The sequence below is a fragment of the Cebus imitator genome, unplaced genomic scaffold (assembly GCF_001604975.1).
Source record: "Cebus imitator isolate Cc_AM_T3 unplaced genomic scaffold, Cebus_imitator-1.0 Scaffold13, whole genome shotgun sequence".
In the NCBI taxonomy this organism is placed as follows: domain Eukaryota; kingdom Metazoa; phylum Chordata; class Mammalia; order Primates; family Cebidae; genus Cebus; species Cebus imitator.
The window spans coordinates 10933424-10951983 of NW_016107328.1; the positions used below are offsets into that span (position 1 = coordinate 10933424).

The 18560-nt window shown below is 43.4% G+C and overlaps 2 protein-coding genes across 3 annotated transcripts in view; both read right to left on the reverse strand.

Moving 5' to 3' along the window:
* The window catches only part of VTI1B (vesicle transport through interaction with t-SNAREs 1B), a 22321-nt gene extending 12861 nt beyond the window's left edge, over nt 1–9460 (reverse strand). Inside the window, exon 1 of the mRNA XM_017500873.2 lies at nt 9002–9460. Coding sequence (XP_017356362.1) covers nt 9002–9116 — 115 coding nt within the window. The 5' untranslated portion in view covers nt 9117–9460. The remainder of the gene's footprint in view (nt 1–9001) is intronic.
* A 4792-nt stretch (nt 9461–14252) lies between these two features.
* RDH11 (retinol dehydrogenase 11) overlaps nt 14253–18560 on the reverse strand; it is a 20746-nt gene continuing 16438 nt past the window's right edge. The window contains exon 7 of one of the 2 annotated variants that reach the window (XM_017500896.2): nt 14253–14790. In XM_017500896.2, coding sequence (XP_017356385.1) covers nt 14688–14790 — 103 coding nt within the window. In that variant the 3' untranslated portion in view covers nt 14253–14687. The remainder of the gene's footprint in view (nt 14791–18560) is intronic. The other variant, XR_001817144.2, reaches the window with a different exon arrangement.

The following is an 18560-nucleotide window of genomic DNA, read 5'->3' on the forward strand; positions in this document are numbered from 1 at the left end:
TTTTTTGAGACAGGGTCTTACTCAGGCTGGAGTGCAGTGGCATGATCACAGCTCGCTGCAGCCTTGACCACCTAGGCTGAAGCAATCCTCTCATCTGCTCAAGCAATTCTGCCTCATTGTCCTGAGTAGCTTAGACTACAGGTGCATGTCACCACATCCAGCTAATTTTTTTTTTTTTGGTAGAGATGGGGCCTCACTATGTTGCCTAGGCTTGGTCTTGACTCCTGGGCTCAAGTAATCCTCCCACCTCAGCCTCCCAAAGTGTTGGGATTACAGGTGTGAGCCACCACACTCATCCATGTATCCTACTTTTTAAGTGCCCATAAGTCATTTTGAATGTGTATGTTCTATAATCTCAACTTGAGACCAAGTTCCTCTGAAACTAGAAATTTATTTTGTCATTTTTACTTTGTCCATAGATTCTAGAGCTATAAACCTCCTTGGATGTGGCTACTGCCTGAAAGAGCAAACAACATACCCTTTTCCATGTCTCATTCATTGCTGTGTGACACTCCCTTAATATACACAAGATACTCCAGATATTTTTCTCCATACTACTCATAAAACCCATGGCTCTGTCTGTTGCTTAAAAAAATAAAAGTAGGGGAAAGTTCACCACAGCAAACGGTATGACTCTTGACCATCCATGACGTAACTGAAATGAGCACCAAAGCAGCTATTACTATTCCTGAGGGGGCTATGTTCATAGCTACCGGTACTGAAATAATGCCTACAGTCAAAAACAGCTACTTCGGTGGGGCAGTAGCATATTATTTTGTAATAAGCTGTCACAAAAGTGTTAAGCAGCCATCACTGCCCTGAGTCAGCACATCTCCAAACTCAGGCATGCTCACTCCTGATCCAAGCCAGACAGTAGAAGGCAGTACCGTACATATACATACATTCCCTTCTTAGCTCCTTCCTTTCCTAGATTTTTCTACAACTGTGTAGTCATAAAGTCTACTCCTTTATTCCTCCTCTGTTAATGAGTATGAAAATCTGCATTCTCAAGAGGCAAATTCTAGAATGATTCCAGGAAGGTAACTACATAAATGAAGGGGGAGAAGAAGCAGACCATAGAACCTCTCTTTCACTAACGTCTATGTGCTAGAACATTCCATTTCCTACCTGATTTCATAAAACACATTTCCTCTTATGAGTGCTCTATAACATACTTTTTTTTTTTTTTTTCTGAGACGTCGTCATGCTCTGTCACCAAGCTGGAGTGCAGTGGCGCTCACTGCAACCTCCGTGTCCCAGGTTCACACTTTTCTTCTGCCTCAGCCTTCTGAGAGGCTGGGACTATGGGTGTGCACCACCACGCCCAGCTAATTTTTGTATTTTTAGTAGAAATGGAGTTTTACCATGTTGGCCAGGCTGGTCTCAAACTCCTGACCTCATGATCTGCCTACTCAGCCTCCTGTGCCCAGCCAACATTAACTACATTTATGCGATCTTTTCTGGACTTCTAAGATTTAAAACAAAACAAAACAGAAGCCTTTGAAATCATTTCTTGTGATGATAAAGCCAGGGAGGCAGATAATTCAAGAGGCTGATCTCTACCCAACTGAGAGGGATCAATAACTGCTTTAAAAAAATTCTGTAGTCTCAGAATTGTGAAGCCAATGAATGCTAAAGCTAGGATGTACCTGAGCGATCATCTAGTCTAACTTCCTTCTTCTACCGCTAAGGACATTAGACCCTGGAGAAACTGAGTGCCTTCCCCACAGTCATTGGAAGAGTAAATGTACGGCAGCACTAGTTGTGGAGTGCAAGCCTGCTGACTCCAAGTCCAGGGCTTCTGTACATTACAGTAAACAACTGCACTGTATACAACTGAGGGGCATTTTTGTGCTCCCACGCTATAGGCTTTAATAACTGGTAAAATCTGTTTAAAAACCAAAAAACCTCTTCCTCTTTTTAGGGAGTTAGAATTGATGCTACAATCAACTACAAACAGTAAGGTGGCATCCTAAGGAGAATGGCCCTATGAACAAGAATGAACCACTTCAAATACCATTATCCCCACCCCACAAGCCTGCCCAAATCAGTCACATGTGAGGGACTCTCTGGGACCAACTCTGTCTTCTTTGGGAAACTGGGTGGCTGGTGGCACTATCTCCTGGATATGGAGTAAAATGGAAACAGACAGCTGTGAAAAACAGAGCTACAGAAAGCCTACCTTAAAGTTTGACCAAGGTGGGCAGCCTCTCTTCCATACAGGGGTTTCAATTTCCAGCCCAAGAATGACTAACCTTGGCCCTTTAAAGTTGTGGAAATCACTTCAGTTTCCCCAGCTCATAAATATGTGGTTACTTTGCTTTTGGCGCCTCACTGTGGCAAAATGGAGGACTTACAACCTCTATTTGTATAACGTGACAGTTGACAGGATCCCACACCATAGAGTAGTTGAAAGCATCAGATCCCTCTCAACCAATCTGTTTCTTCATCTGCAAATTGGCACTATAATAGTACTGATCTCATAAGGGTTGTTATGGTACACATAACATTCACCTAGCAAGTGCCAAATATAATAAGGGCTCAATAAATACGAACCACCATTGTTTCTGAAAGTAAATACTTAGGTAGGAAGACCTAAGAGCATAAACAAAATTCAGTAGAAAATATGAGTTTGAATAGTTAAAATTCTACAGTCTGTAAGTAATTGGTGTTTATTGGCCAGGTGATTATAGTACTCCATAGTGATTATTTTTTCTGGCTCCTCAAATAATACGGTCTTGTGTTACACATACTGAAATCTAAATTACTTAAAATGGGAAAAAAATTCAGTATTTTTACCATACTCATTAAGACCTAAGGAGAGATGTCTTCAAGTATGACAAAACCAAAACTAGAAATCATGACCACAGGCATTTAACATACTGATTAGATTCAGAAATCATAGCACATGATAGTGCTCTGAGCTAACTGGAGAGACCTCTTCAGAGATTATAAAACCAAAACTAGAAATTATAGCCACAGGTACTTAATGAAACATTAAATGGATTAATTATTATTGTATGTGGTAATGGACAGTCACTCTCACAAAAACTTCCTAAAATAGGACACATTGTCTCTAATATCCCTCAAGGGCAGAAACTGAATGGAGACTGTACTTTGAAGAAATATTGTTTTTGTTGTTTTAATAGGTGGAATATACCCATTTTTAAAGTCATGAAAATATGGAAAACAGAATAGAAATAAATCACAATTATATATTAATATTAGTATTTTCTTTCCAACAATTCACACTATTCACATATTCCATCATTTAACAAATATCCGTGGGGCACCTAGTACGTGCTAGGCACTGTTCTGGTGCTTAGGAAACACAGTGAAAGAAACCAGAGACCACACTGAGCTTATATTTTGGCTCAGTGGCTTTCACACTTGGCTTTCATTAGAAATCCCCTGTAGAGCTGTGAAAACACACTTCTTGTTAAAAGTTTCTGATTCTATAGGTCTGGGGTAGAGCCTGAGAATCTGCATTTCTAACAAGTTCCTAGATGATGCTGATGCTGCTGGTTCATGAACCACACTGAAACCACTGTCCTAGTCAAAGGAAGACAAACAATATACTGTAAACATCATAAATATGGAAAGTGTCAGAAAATAAGTGCTCTAGAAAAACAAAGAACAAGGTAAGAGTAGTTATATACAAGGCTGGTATTTTTAGTTTACATTTAAATAAAACAACAGCTAGTAGCTCTATTATCAGGCAGTATTCTAAGGACTTTACAGATATTAACTCATTTACCCCTCACAAAAGCCCTATGAAGTAGATACTATGATTTATCCTCATTTTGCAGGGGAAACATTGGGTTAAAGTAACCTATTCAAGCTCACACTGCTATTAATAGGTGGACTTAAACTCAGACAGTCTGCCTCCTGAATTCTTGCTGTTAAATATTATACTATATGACCTCTCAATCCACATAATGTTCTTCATAAATGTTTTATTGTTAATTTTAGAGACAATCTTGCTCTGTCACCCAGGTTAGAGTGCAATGATGTGATCACAGCTCACTATAACTTCAAACTTCTAGACTCAAGTGATCTTCCTGCCTCAGCCTCCTGAGAAGCTGGGACTACAGGTAAGCACCACTACACTCAGCTAATTTTTTCTTTTTTTTTTTACTTTTTGTAGAGATAGGGTCTCACCATATTGCCAAGGCTCGTCTCCAACTCTTGGCCTCATGCAATCCTCCTGCCTCAGCCTCCAAAAATGTTGGGATACAGGCATGAGCCACCACACCTGGCCCCCATATGTTATTTTTAATGGCAGAAGAACAACTATTTTGTGAGGCTAGAATGGACGTATATTATGATCTCTATTCTACAGGTACCTTTGATAATCTCATCCACAACCTAAACAACTCTGCTCTTCCTCTTATATTTTTAAGTTCATCATTCACCAGTTGACCAAGTGAAAAAATGCAGACACCCTGGAATCCTTCTTCCTCGCTCCTCATAACCAATGAGGCTGGTTAATTTCTGCCTCCAAACCACCTCTTGGGCCGGGTACTGTGGCTCACACCTGTAATCTCAGCAATTTAAGAAGCTGATGTGGGTGGATCACTTGAGCCCAGGAATTCGAGAATAGCCTTGACAACACGGGAGACCCTATATCTACTAAAACTTTAAAAAAAATTAGCCAGGCCTGGTGGCATACGCCTGGGGTCCCAGCTACTCAGGAGGCTGAAGTAGGAGGATCACCTGAGCCCAAGAAGCCAAGGCTGCAGTGAGCAGTGACGGTGCCACTGCACTCCAGCCTGGGTGACAGGAGACAGGAGTGAGACCCTGTGTCAAACAAACAAACAAAAAACAAACAACGAAGCACCTCTTAGATTCAGTACTCTCCGGATTCCCATTACCAAGACAACTGCACAAAAGGCTTTTAATGGTCCCCTGTACACAGATTCTTGTGCTCTCTCTCTCATCCCCTATTCAGCCATTAATGCCCTCCTTCTAAAAGAAAATCCACATCAATCAACTGCTTTAAGTCCTTTACCACCTTTCCCATAACAAATGCCTCAATGTGACACTAAGATCCCCTCACAATCTGGCTGTATTTCACCTGCCCCATCTACCACTACTTTCCCACATACATTCTAAGCTCCAGAGTTGGGAGTATTCCATTTTTAACTCCTTGTGTTGCCTCTTCCCATTTCTCTCTGTCTAGCAAACTCCCATTCAACCTATTTTGTTGACTCTGAAGTTCTGTGAGGCTTCCCTCTCTTCCCCAGCCTTTTTTATGGTCTCAGAGAACTTTATTTTAGGATTAATCACACACTTTGTTGTAAGTTTGCTTCCTTTTAAGGTAAGAACTCTGAAAGTCCTCAGGGCCCAGATAGTGGCTGATACATAATAATCCTCAGTAAGTATTTACTGAAAAATGACTGAATTCAATCACATACTATAAGCTACATGCAAGGATTGTATTATGTACATTGTGTTGTGCCTAATAATTCATAATGGGCATTAAAGCTCTGAAAAGTTTATGATGTGGTCTCCGAACTAGAAAAAGAGGATTCAAGTGATGATGCACCATGCTTAGATAAATTCAATTTATTCAACAAATATTTATTGTTTATTTAGTGTGAATGAGGTACTGAATAGGAGGTAAAGTTGTTGGACCTCTTACTCTAATTCTAGGGATATGGATATACTTTATTTACTTATCCATTAAACAACTATGTCTGTTACCAGCAACTTATTTTGTGGTTGGGTAGAAATTCACCTATTTCTGCAGGGTGCAGTGGCTCACGCACCCTGCACTTGGCGAGGCTGAGGCGGGTAGATCACTTGAGGTTAGGAGTTCAAGACCAGCCTGGCCAACATGATGAAACTCCATGTCTACTAAAAATACAAAAATTAGCGGGGTATGGTAGCATGCGCCTGCAATCCCAGCTACACGGGAGGCCGAGGCATGAGAACTGCTTGAACCGGGGAGGCGGAGGTTGCAGTGAGCTGGGGTTATACCACTGTACTCCAACCTGGGTGACAGAGCAAGACTCCATCTCAAAAAAAAAAAAAATCACGTATTTCTGACTGTTCTCTCTTCAGGAAGGAGAAAAAGGCATGGTAGACAACAAAGGTGAATGCAACTATCTTAGTTTTATGTTGCTACAACAGAAAAGCAGAGTCTGGGTAATTTATAAAGAAAAGAAATGTATTTCTCAGAGTTCTGGAGGCTGAGAAGCCCAAGGCTGAGGGGCCTGTTTCTTTCAAGGGCCTTCTTGATGCCCATGGGTCATCCCATGGCAGAAGGTAAAAGGGCAACAGATCAAGAGAGCACGCAAGCAAGAGAGGGCTGAACTAACCCACTCCCTCAACAACCAACCCACTCTCAGGATAACACTAATCCAATCCATGAGGACAGAGTCCTCATGGTGTAATTATTTCTTACAAGTCCTACCTCTTAATAAAATTAAAATGGCAAATAAATTTCAACATAAGTTTTAGAGAGACATTCAAACTAGAGTAATAATGAATTCAATTTTCTATTTTTGCTCTGTCACCCAGGCTGGAGTGCAGTGGTGGGATCTTGGCTCACTGCAACCACTAGCTTCAGGGCCCAAGCGATCCTCCCACCTCAGACTCCCCAGGAGCTGGGACTACAGGCACCCACCACCAAGCTGGGCTAATTATTGTATTTTTTGTTGACATGGGGTTTCACCATGTTGCCCAGGCTGGTCTCAAAATTCCTCAACACATCAGTACTCCTGCCTCACCTTCCCAAAGTGCTGGGATTACAGGTGTGAGCCACCACTCCTGGACTGCAGTCTACTTTTCTTTTTTTTTTTTCACTCTTTTTCTCAGCTCACTGCAACTCTGCCTCCCGAGTTCAACTGATTCTCCTGCCTCAGCCTCCCAAGTAGCTGGGCCTACAGGCATGTGACACCATGCACGGCTAATTTTTGTATTTTTAGTACAGATGAGATTTCTCTACATTGGCCAGGCTGGTACTGAACTTCTGACCTCAAGTGGTCCGCCTGCCTCGGCTTCCCCAAATGCTGGGATTACAGGTGTGAGCCACTGTGACTGGCCTGCAGCCCACTTTTCAATCACATAAATCAGATCCCACTTTGGTTCTGCACAATACTTTTTTTTTTTTTTTTTCCCCAAGATGGGGTCTCGCTCTGTCACCCAGGCTGGAGTGCAATGACACAATCTTGGCTCATTGCCACCTCCGCCTCCTGGGTTCAAGTGATTCTCCCCCCATCAACCTCCCAAGTAGCTGGGATTACAGGCACCTGCCATCATGTCTGGCTAATTTTTCTATTTTTAGTAGAGATGGGGTTTCACCATGTTGGCCAGGCTGGTCTCGAACTCCTGACCTCAAGTGATCCACCCGTCTCAGCCTCCCAAAGTGCTGAGATTACATGTGCTGCATGAGCCAGCACACCTGGCCTGCACAATGCCTTTTAACTGCATGCCATCATATTTAGAAAAAGTCTTTCACCATGGTCCACAAGGCCCTACATGATCTGGTCCTGCCTACGTCTCTCCTTTGCTCACCCCATTCCAAACACATGGAACCTCTTGCTCTTCCCTGAACACACCAAGCTCACTTCCGCTTAAGGGCCTTTGCTGTGCTATTCTCCCCTTCTGACACTCACTTCTCCCAGATTTCTGGTTTACCCTCTCACTTCATTCAAGTCTCTGTTCAAATGCCATTTCCTCAGAGAGGACTTTCACAACCACCCTATTTAAAACTGAAGTCCCAAAGAAGGCAGATCACTTGGGGTCAGGAGTTAGAGAGCAGCCTGGCCAACACAGTGACAACCTGTCTCCACTAAAAACACACACACACACAAATTAGCCAGGGGTGGTGGCACACCTGTAATCCCAGTTACTCTGGAGGTTGAGGCAGGAGAATCACTTGAATCTGGAAAGCGGAGGTTGCAGTGAGCTATCGTGCCACTGCACTCTAGCCTGGGTGACAGAGTGAGGCCCTGTCTCAAAAATAAATAAATAACAACAGCATAAAACTGAAGTCCCACCCCTATTCCTTTACCCTGATTTATTTTCCTGTATACTTTAACACTGCCTCTTAATAATTACATATTGTTTATCATCTACCTGCTAGAATAGGGATGTGCATGTCTTTTTCACTGTAATTTGCAATACTAACCAGCACCTAGAACAGTGCCTGGCACAAAGCAGCATCACAATAAATATATACTAAACACATGAATTTCATTCTCACCACAGTCATTCAATTCCAATGACCTTGAGTAATTCGTTGAGCAAACAACCAAGCTCTGACCCTTAAGTAAAAGCAATAAAACTTCAAACTTCAATTATCCTTGACATCAAGTTCTATATGTCCGGAGGCCAGGAACTACAGTAGGTATTCCTATGGATTTAGGGCCGAAAAACGCTAGCTCCTCCAGACAGAACTCGTAGCAACCTGCTTCAGGAAATTAAGGGGTAGTAAATAGTCTCAGCGGTATCAAATGTTCAAAACAAGACCACATCTAAATGCCACAATTGGGTTTTAAATGCCCCCTTGTTGGTAAGTAACTAGTATTTACCAACACCCCCAAATTATGATTCCTTTCGGTTTTTAACCCTTTTTTTGTGCCACAGATTCTCTGGCAGTCTAGCGAAAACTAGACCTGTCTTGAAACTAATACTTTTAAATGCATAAAACAAACAAAAAACAGCTACGAAGGAAACCCATTCTACAACAAGACCGCAGACATGAAAGCCCCACTGCTCTGTTTGCCGCAGTGAAAAAAGAGACGAGAAAATGTGGAAGGCCATGGAAGGATCCCAGGGAACTGACCCCCGACGTCCGTCCCTGGGCACGTCCCCAGTTCAATCTCAGTGGCAGTAGGGAGACCTGGGGCTGGGACCCAGCCAGTCGTAGGGGGCGTGTCTGAGGACGCGGAGCGAGGAGACGCGGGCCCGGGGCTGGGAGGAAGGTGGGGAAATCTTCCTCCCGAAGCGCGCGGGGCCGAGCTCCCCACGGCGTGGCCCACCCCCGCCTCACCGGTTCCCGCCGTCCCCAGCAGCCGCTCGGGCACCCCTTGTAGGTCTTCATGGAGACCGCGGAAGATCTCGTGCAGCTTCTCGAAATGCTCCGAGGAGGCGGCGGAGGTGGCCATGGCGCAGGCCGCGCTCGAGCAGCGGCCACTGAGATTCGGGGCGCTGGGCCCTCTCCTAGCCCGGCGGTCAGCCGGCCAGCCCCGAAGCCATCACGGCGACCGCCGAACCACAGCCGCCCAGGACGAGGTTCTTCCGAGGCCACGGCAGGGTCCTCCGGAGCCGGAACGCCCACCCCCTCCAGCCTGTGATTGCGGGAGCGCCGGCGTGAAAGCCTGACAGGAAGTCCGGGAACTGCTCGGCCCAGGCGACTCCTGAGGCAGCGGTGCCGCGCTGGGGCGCGCGGCAGTCGCGGACCCCGAGAAGTGCCCGGTCCGGGGTGGGCAAAGGCGCCGCTGCGAAAGGGCCCTAGGGGACTTGCGAGACGGGCAGCTCGGCCGCCTTCTTCCCGGGGCCCCTCGGCGGGCGAGGGGGCGGGCGCTGCAGTGCACGCCGGGGGATGTAGTTTGGCTCTGAGAGCGTCCCGTCCTGGGGTCGCCGTTGTCCCGGCCGCGAGTTTCAGCTCTCGACCCGGCAGTGGGCTCCGGCCGGTAGCGGGGTGGTTTGGTATGTGTTTGTGTCTAGACGTCGTCTTCACTGTCATCGCGCTTTGCTTTGGCATCCTGACCCGACTTCATCATTTCGCGTCTTTACTGAATGTTAGTTTTTCAGCACTGGAAAGATAGCTGGGCCGGGGGCTGTGCTTGCCATCGGGAGGTGGAGCACTTTTCTTGGAAGGCTCAGGGGCTCCCCACGTGTTCAGAAGTGGAACCCGGCGGGGCGAGTGTCTCGCGCCTGTAATCCCAGTACTTTGGAAGGCCGAGGTGGGAGGATTGCCTGAACCGAGGAGTTCGAGACTAGCCTGGGCACAATAGTGAGAGCTATACCAGAAACCCAAAATAGGAGTCGGGCTTCGTGGCGCGCACTTTTGGCGCCAGCTACCCCAGAGGCTGAAGCAAAAGCATCACTTGAGCCCAGAAGGTTGAGCCTGCAGAAATCCCACCACTGCACTCCAGCTTGGGAGACAGAGGGAGACCTTGTCTCCAAAACACAAACAAACAAACAAAAACCCCCAAAAACAAAAATTCAAAACAGAAACTCGGTTAGGATGATATACTAACACAGAGATGATCAAGTCTGAGGTTACTGTCAGTGTACTGTGTAAGTCCCACAACATAATGCTAGAACTTGTCACAGTACAGTAATAAGGGGCAGATGCAAAATACTCTAGCTGTCAGGCATGCCTAGCGCACTAGGTTACCTCATGCACTTGTTCACAACAGGTGTTTTTCCAGTGTAGGCACTGTGAGTGATCTGGGCATGTTGGTGAATAAAACATTTATTGCCTGCTCTTGGGGAACTGAGAATCTGGTGTGGAAGGTGGACCTGGCTTCATTAGGTCCCATCTGCCACTGTGTCACGTGTTAACAATTACAGGTATTGATCGACTTACGACCTATGCAACATACGACCATTCGACTTTAGGATCACAATCGCTAGCCACGACTGCTCCGCTGTAGATTTTTGGAAACACTACAACATTTTGATGTGTATCAAGAATATCGCTACCGCCTGGGAGACTGTGACGACAAAGTGTATGAATGGCATCTGGAAAAATTGTGTTAAGCGCTATGTTAATGATTTTGACGGATTTGACAGTGAACGTGAACTTGAAACGATTTGGGGGAAAAAATAGTAAAACTCGCTAAAGACCTTTCTTTGGAGTGTGAGATGGAAGATGTCGAAGAGTTGCTAGACAAATAATCCGGAGAACTTACAAATGAAGAGCTAATCAAACTGGAAGAAGAAAGAGTGGCGGAAGAAGAAAGAAGAGAAGCAGAGAAAGAAGAGGAGGAGCCAGAAAGAAAGTTCACCACTAAGGGATTATCAGACAGTTTATCTTTAGTGAATAAACTTCTTACACATTTCGAAGCAATGGACCCAAACATCGAACGATTTGCAAGGATTGAATGGATGGCGGACGATGTGTTTCCTCTGTATGGTGAAATTTATGAAGAAAAAAAAGAAACATGCAAGCTCACCATGTTTATGAAAAAACCAACTCCGGCAACCCAAACTGCTGCCTCAGTTGACGACATCAATGATCCGCAGCCAAGCACCAGTGGCCAATAAAATGTTTCGTACATGTTTATATATTTTGATATGTTTTGCAATTAGGAAAATGTTTCCTATGGTATTTTTTACGCCTGTATTTTGTATTTTTGTATGCACCTGTATTTTGTAATTTTGTATGTTTTGCAAATATTAAACCAGTTGTACTGGTAATGCAGTGTTTTACTTAAACCTAACGAATGTAAAAATAAGAAACAAAATGGTGTAGAGATGATACAAATGGCATAAAATGAACAAAGAAAATTATGATATATAACAATAATGAAAAAATGATAAAATATAACTTAAAGATTTTTATAACATCATTTCACAGTACTGTACATATAGCCTACTCAACTTACTACCAAATCGTGTTACGACCGGTCTGTCGGAACCAATCGTGGTCGTAAGTCGAGCACTAGCTGTACAAGGTCCTTTCCTGCACTCTCTGGGTATAAATTCCTATCTTAAGGTCAGGCGTGGTGGCTCGCGCCTATAATCCCAGCACTTTGGGAGGCCAAGGTGGGCGAATCATTTGAGGTCAGGAGTTTGAGACCAGCCTGGCCAACATGGTGAAACCCATCTCTGCTAATATAAAAATTAGCCGAGCGTGGTGGCGAGCACCTGTATTCCCAGTGACTCGGGACACTGACGCAGAAGAATCGCCTGAACCCTGGATACGGAGGTTGCGGTGAGGTGAGATCGGGCCACTGCACACCAGCCTGGGCAATAGAGCAAGACCCTATCTCAAAAAAATTAAATTCCTATTTTCACCGATTTCAGTTTGCTCAAGGTGTCTATTCTCAAATGCTTGCTTGGGAGCTGAATAGTAAACTGCCTACAAATATTGAAAGATACATGAATGCTCAGGGGAAAATACTTTGCTTAATTTATATCTCCTGGGCTCTCATTTTTATTAGATCAAGTTCATTGGCTACTGATTCAACACACTTTGGTTGAGCTCTGAATATGCACTGAGCACAGAGATGACCAAGTTTGAGGTTACTGTCAGTGTACTGGATAAGTCCCACAACACAATCCTGGGACTTGTCACTGTACAGAAATAAGGGGCAGGTGCAAAAAAAAAAAAAAAAAAAAAAAAGATTAATAGCCTGGGGCTGGGCACCACGACCCACGCCTGTACCCCAGCACTTTGGGCGTCTGAGGTGGTAGGATCTGAGACTAGCCTGGGCAACAAAGCAAGACTCTAATAAAAAAGAAAAATTGCCTGAGATGATCAAGAAATGTGAAAAAAGTGGTCTGTGAAGAGTGTAAAAAATATAAGTAGGAAATGGTGAATGAATAATCAGATTATCATACAACCTAAATTAAGAGTATGTGGATTGAGATTGCACTGTAGCTAGACTCTGGGATAAATTATTCTTTAGAATGAGAAATCACTGCATAACTATAATAATTAACAGTGTTTTCTTCTTTTGACTATAATTAAACTTTTAATTCTTAGTTGTTATTCTGGTAAATGAAAACAAAAAATCATCAAAAAGAATTTTTATTTGTCATTAACAGTTCAATATAAATTAAGTAAAACATTAATTCATTTATTCTGCACTATTATCAGAATTTTTCCATAAAATGACCATTTCTAAACATATAGCTTAATGGTCAAAACAAGTTTTTAATAAAAGATTAATTTACAAATATCAGAAGTGAAGACTGTGGTCCTATAACTCTTTCTCCCACCAAAGTTAAAATACAATTGTCATGCCAGGAAATCACAAACTCTTTTAGAATAGCACATTCCAAACAAGTGATAGGAATACTACTAATTCCTCAGACTTCCTTTGGCAGCGTTACTTTTGATAAAGATTCTCCAAATAAAATACAGAATTTTGGCACATAGACCTTTTAATATCAAGACAATATAAGGAAATGCCCCAAAAGATTATTAAATTGACCATAATTACCAATATCAATCCCTAAGATAATTTTTCTGTGGGGTTTTTTTGTTTGTTTGTTTTTAGGATTTTCTTTTTTGCCACAGTGGTTTTTGTTCAGATAGTACCCCATCAGTCATGGGTGCTGGCTCTCAATTCCGCCATAGCTATGTTAGTATAGTACTGTCTTTTGTTATTTTCTTAGTCTTTAGTCCCTTCATTTCATGCATTATCTCCCAGCATTCTCCTTCTTTTTTTTGACTTCCCTGCTACCCATGTGCTCTTGGTACCCACGTTGGGTGGTTCCCAACATATTCAGAATCAGTTTCCCTTTGTGGAGTTTTATTTGCATAAAGAATGGCGCTGGTTTGCTTCATCTCTGATTATTGTACATTTTGAACTTTGTGAAAATACTCCCTTGGCATAAATACACAGGAAGACACACAAAATATACACAGTGACAATTACCAAATAGCTTTTCTTCTGATTTTCTAAGAGAATCTAAGGCACAAAAAAGGAGGCTTCCATGGGCCTGGGGTCACTAACTGGAGTCCAGTGGCCTATCTTTTCATAGTGTTCCTCTTGTTACCTTCTTCCTGGTCTGAGAAACAGGAAAATGACGGTTTGAACTTGATTATAATTTCTGCCTCCCCTACATTTCTGCCATTCCCCAAACCTCACAAACTTCTTAGAAAAGGAAGGTCGTCTGTGGTTTAGACATAAGACAACATCTTAACAGTGGTGGCTTTAGGTTGTCGGCAATAAGGCCATGCCATAATCCAGCCTCAGATTAAGAATCTCCTGAGAGAATCCAGAAGTTGGTGCATGACAGTTAAAGAGGTCAGGGTCAAGCCCTGCTCTTTTTTTTTTTTTTTTTTTTTCTCCTAAGATAAAGCCTCACTCTGCCGCCCAGGCTAGAGTGCAGTGACAGGATCTCAGCTCACTGTAACCTCCACCCTCTGGGTTCGAGTGATTCTCCTGCCTCAGCCTCCCAAGTACCTGGGATTACAGGTGTGCACCACGATGCCTGTCTAATTTTGTATTTTAGTAGAGGCAGGATTTCATCACGTGGGCCAGGCTGGTCTCAAACTAGTGACCTCCAGTGATCCACCACGCCTGGCCAAGTCCTGCTCTTGAGCCAAGTCACTGTGATTCATGGAGTTTAGCTGAGACTGCAGCGTGGCCCTCATGAAATGAAGGCTAGTTGGTTGGGAGGAACTGAACTGTGAACAAAAAAGCTAGTCCAAATTGGCATAAATCATCCCTGCTACAGCTTAGATTCTCCTAGGTAGCAGTAGCTTTCAGAAGGAAAATATGAGCTGTGCAGGTCATATGAGGGTCTTCTTATTCTATTATGACATCTCTAGTAACTCTGGCAGCAACAGAAGCAAAGTAAATCTGCATATGATAGACATTTAGATGAATCTGGCAGTACACTGGGTTTTAACTGGACACCAAGCAGTAAAGCCTGGAAGGTTTTGCTCTCTTTGTGCTAAAGGTTGGAAACCTTGAAGGAGAATCATTTTGGCAAGAAGTATTGTATAATCTGCTGCAGTCTTCTCTTGGGTCCAACTGCCACTGCTGCTGTTAGTCCATTGGGAGACCCAGCAGGTCACAACTGACGTCCCACAGCCGCCTTGCTACTGTCTCATTACGAGCTTGGGCAGAGACCCATGCCACATGACAGTCACTGGAAGGTAAAGAGAGAGGTATGAAGCACAGTGTTAAGAATGAAGTCTGCCATCTGCCTGAGATAAGGAATATGACATAAAAACAACCAGGGATCACATGTCCTCCAAGCACTTCACAGGGCCAGTGTTTGTCCTATCTCTTCATTCTCCAGTCCTTACCCAGAGAAAATATAATTGCCATTTTATATCTCCTCACTAGATCAATTCTGATCAGAATGCCCTGCTTGATATGTAATGTATACATTTGGTCTTTATTTTCCCTATTTATATAATTAAACTCTAATATCAGTGCCTGCCTGACATCCATGTATATCCAACTTCTTCAAGTAAGTCCATAGGGCCATGCTACAGGGCCTTGGATAATGTCATATAGCTGAGATCCTGCTATTCACACTGGTCAGAGATGCTTGGAGTGGTTAAAAAAAAATGCTTATTTCTGGACTACCTGAAGTTATAACAGTTTGTAAACTCATATGAGAAGTAAAGCCAGCTTCAAAACCAACAAAAGGAAAAGGTGACAGCAGAAAAGAGATGGTAAAACCAAGGTACCAGGTGTCTTGGTTCATTTTGTGCTGCTGTAACAGAATACGACAGACTGCATAACGACAATGAGCAGACAGAAACTGGCTTATGATTACGGAAGCTGAGAAGTCCAAGATCAAGGGGCTGACATCTGATGAAGGCCTTCTTGCTGTGTCATAACAAGATGGAAGGCATCACATGGGCAAGAGAGGGAAGGGGACCCAAGTCATCCTTTAATAAGGAATCTACTCCCAGGATAATGAACCCATTCCAGAGACAATGGCATTAATCCATTCATGAGGGCTGCCCTTGTGACCTAATTTACTTCCTAAAGGTCCCACCTCTCTACCCTGCTATATTGAGGCTTAAGTTTCCAACATATGAACCTTGAGAGACATATTGAAATTATAGCAAAGTGTTTCATATACCCTCTCTTCATTGTAAATCCAAGCTTGTTTGTTTGTTTTTGGAGATGGAATCTTACTCTGTCACCCAGGCTGGAGTGCAATGGCCCAATCTCAGCTCACTGCATCCTCTGCCTCCCAGGTTCAGGCAATTCTCCTGTCTCAGCCTCTGGAGTAGCTGGGATTATAGGCGCCTATCACCATGCCAGGCTAATTGTTCTATTTTTAGTAGAGATAGCATTTTAACATGTTGGCCAGGCTGGTCTCGAACTCCTGACCTGAAGTGATCCACCTGCCTCAGCTTCCCAAAGCACTGGGATTATAGGCATGAGCCACTGCATCCAGCCTGTAATTCCAAGTTTTATAATTCTAATGCAAAAAAAAATTTTAAGGACAGTTCTTATTCATTTTTATATTCTCTGGATCTGGTAAGCATTTGATCAAAGTTGAAAAAAAAAATGATTGAGGCTGGTTGAAACCCCATCTCTACTAAAAATACAAAAATTAGCCAGGCATGGTGGCATGAGCCTGTAATCCCACCTACTCAGGAGGCTGAGGGAGGAGAATCCCTTAAACCCAGGAGGCGAAGGTTGCAGTGAGCCGAGATCATGCCACTGCACTCTAACCTGGGGGACAGAGCAAGACTTATTCTAAAACAGAAACAAAAACAAAAACAAAAAATGATTGAGTGAATGGATTGCAATCTTTAAAGTCATGTGAGAAAGCAATTTTTAAAAGTATACTCTTTCAAGAAAATTGCTTCCTCAGTATTCTAAGCAAATTCTGAAGGTAAAAGAGTTGAGAAGTATATTATGCAAACTTTCAACACCATGTCCAGTAAGACAGTGGGATTCAAAGTGTGCACCACAAACCAGCAGCAGGAGCATCAACTGGGAGCTTGTTAGAAATTCTCCAGCCCTACTCCAGACATACTGAAGCAGAATCTCTAGAGTCGTGGTCCAGGAATCTGTTTTCAACTAGCTCTCTAGATGATTCTTGAACACACTAAAGTTTGAGAAATAACATTTCAAAATATCTTCACATTTACAAAACAAGTCTTATCAGTACTTCTGTTTAAAAAGACTCACCAGTATGACCGGTACAGCTTGCCATTTCTTAATGAAGAGACCATCGGTGAGAACCACAAGGCTCTGCATCACTCTCTGGAAATGACCTGGCCTTCGTAAGCCTCTGCATCCTCCACTGCACTGTGCCTTATACTCTTCATAAGGTTACAGTGAAGAGCAAAGAACACAACTGACATGAAGTTTCCTAGTAGGCTATAAAAAGTTTTCAAATATTACAGCAAGAGCTTTTTGGTTGTTGCTGGTTTTTTTGTTTTTTTTTGGTTTTTTTTTTGAGACAAAGTCTCACTGTCACCCAGGCTAGAGTGCAGAGGCACGATCTTGGCTCACTGCAACCTCCACCTCCCGGGTTCAGGCAATTCTCCTGCCTCAGCCTCCTGAGTAGCTAGGATTAAGGCTGTGTACCACCATGCCCAGCTAATTTTAGTATTTTTAGTAGAGACGGGGTTTCACCATGTTGGTCAAGCTGGTCTCGAACCCCTGACCTCATGATCTGCCCATCTCAGCCTCCCAAAGTGCTGGGATTATAGGAGGTTGTTGTTTTGTTTTTAGATAGGGTCTCACTGTTGCCCAGGCTGGAGTGCAGTAGCACGATCGCAGCTCACTACAACTTCAACTTCCCCAGGCTCAGGTGACCCTCCTACTTCAGTCTCCCAAAGACCATAGGCACATGCCACCACACCCGGCTAATTTTTACATTTTTTGTAGGGATGGGGTCTCATTATGTTTCCTAGGTTGGTCTTGAACTCCTGGGCTCAAGCGATCTGCCCACCTCAGCCTCCCGAAGTGTTGAGATTATAAGTACAAGCCACCACACCCATCCAAGTAAGAGCTATTTAAGTGTGCCTATGGCATCAGCATGGTCACAGTATTGATATTTCCAGTGGGCTTTTGCTAACAATTAATATAGGTAAAAGATAAACTAATTTCAAAACTGACCACAATGTTATAGTAATCAAGATAGTGTGATACTGACATAAGGATAGATATTCAAATGAATGGAACAGAATTAAAAGTGCAAACATAAACGCTTATATTTATGATCAATTGATTTTTGACAAGCTTACTGTTATACATTGAATTGTGTTCCCCCAAAATTAATATGTTGAAGCCCTAACTCCCAATGCGACTGTATTTGGAGACAGGGCATTTAAGGAGGTAATTACAGTTAAAGGAAGTCATCAGGGTAGGGCCCTAATCCAACAGGATTGGTGTCCTTATAAAAAGAGGAAGAGTTACCAGGAGTGTGTGTACATAAAGGAAAGGCCATGTGAAGGCTCAGAGAGAAGGCATCCACTGGAAGTCAGGAAGGCAGCCCTCACCAGAGACCAACCAGTCCAGCACCTTGATCTTCGACTTTCAGTTTCCAGAAGTATGGGAAAATAAGTTTATGTTGTATAAGCCACCCAATCTGTGGGATTCTGTTATGGCAGCCTGAGCAGACTAATACAGCTACCAAGACAATTCAATGGGGAAAAACTGTCTTTTCAACGAATGGTGCTAAGGAAACTCGATATTCACATGCAAAAGAATGAAGGTAGACCCCTACCTCATATCATATACAAAAATTAGTTCGAGCCTGGGCACGGTGGCTCACACCTATAATCCCAGCACTTTGGGAGGCTGAGGTGGGTGGATCACCCGAGGTCAGGAGTTGGAGATCAGCCTGACCAACATGGCAAAACCCCATCTCTACTAAAAATATAAAATTTAGCTGGGCGTGGTGGTGTATGCCTGTAGTTCAGCTACTCAGGAGGC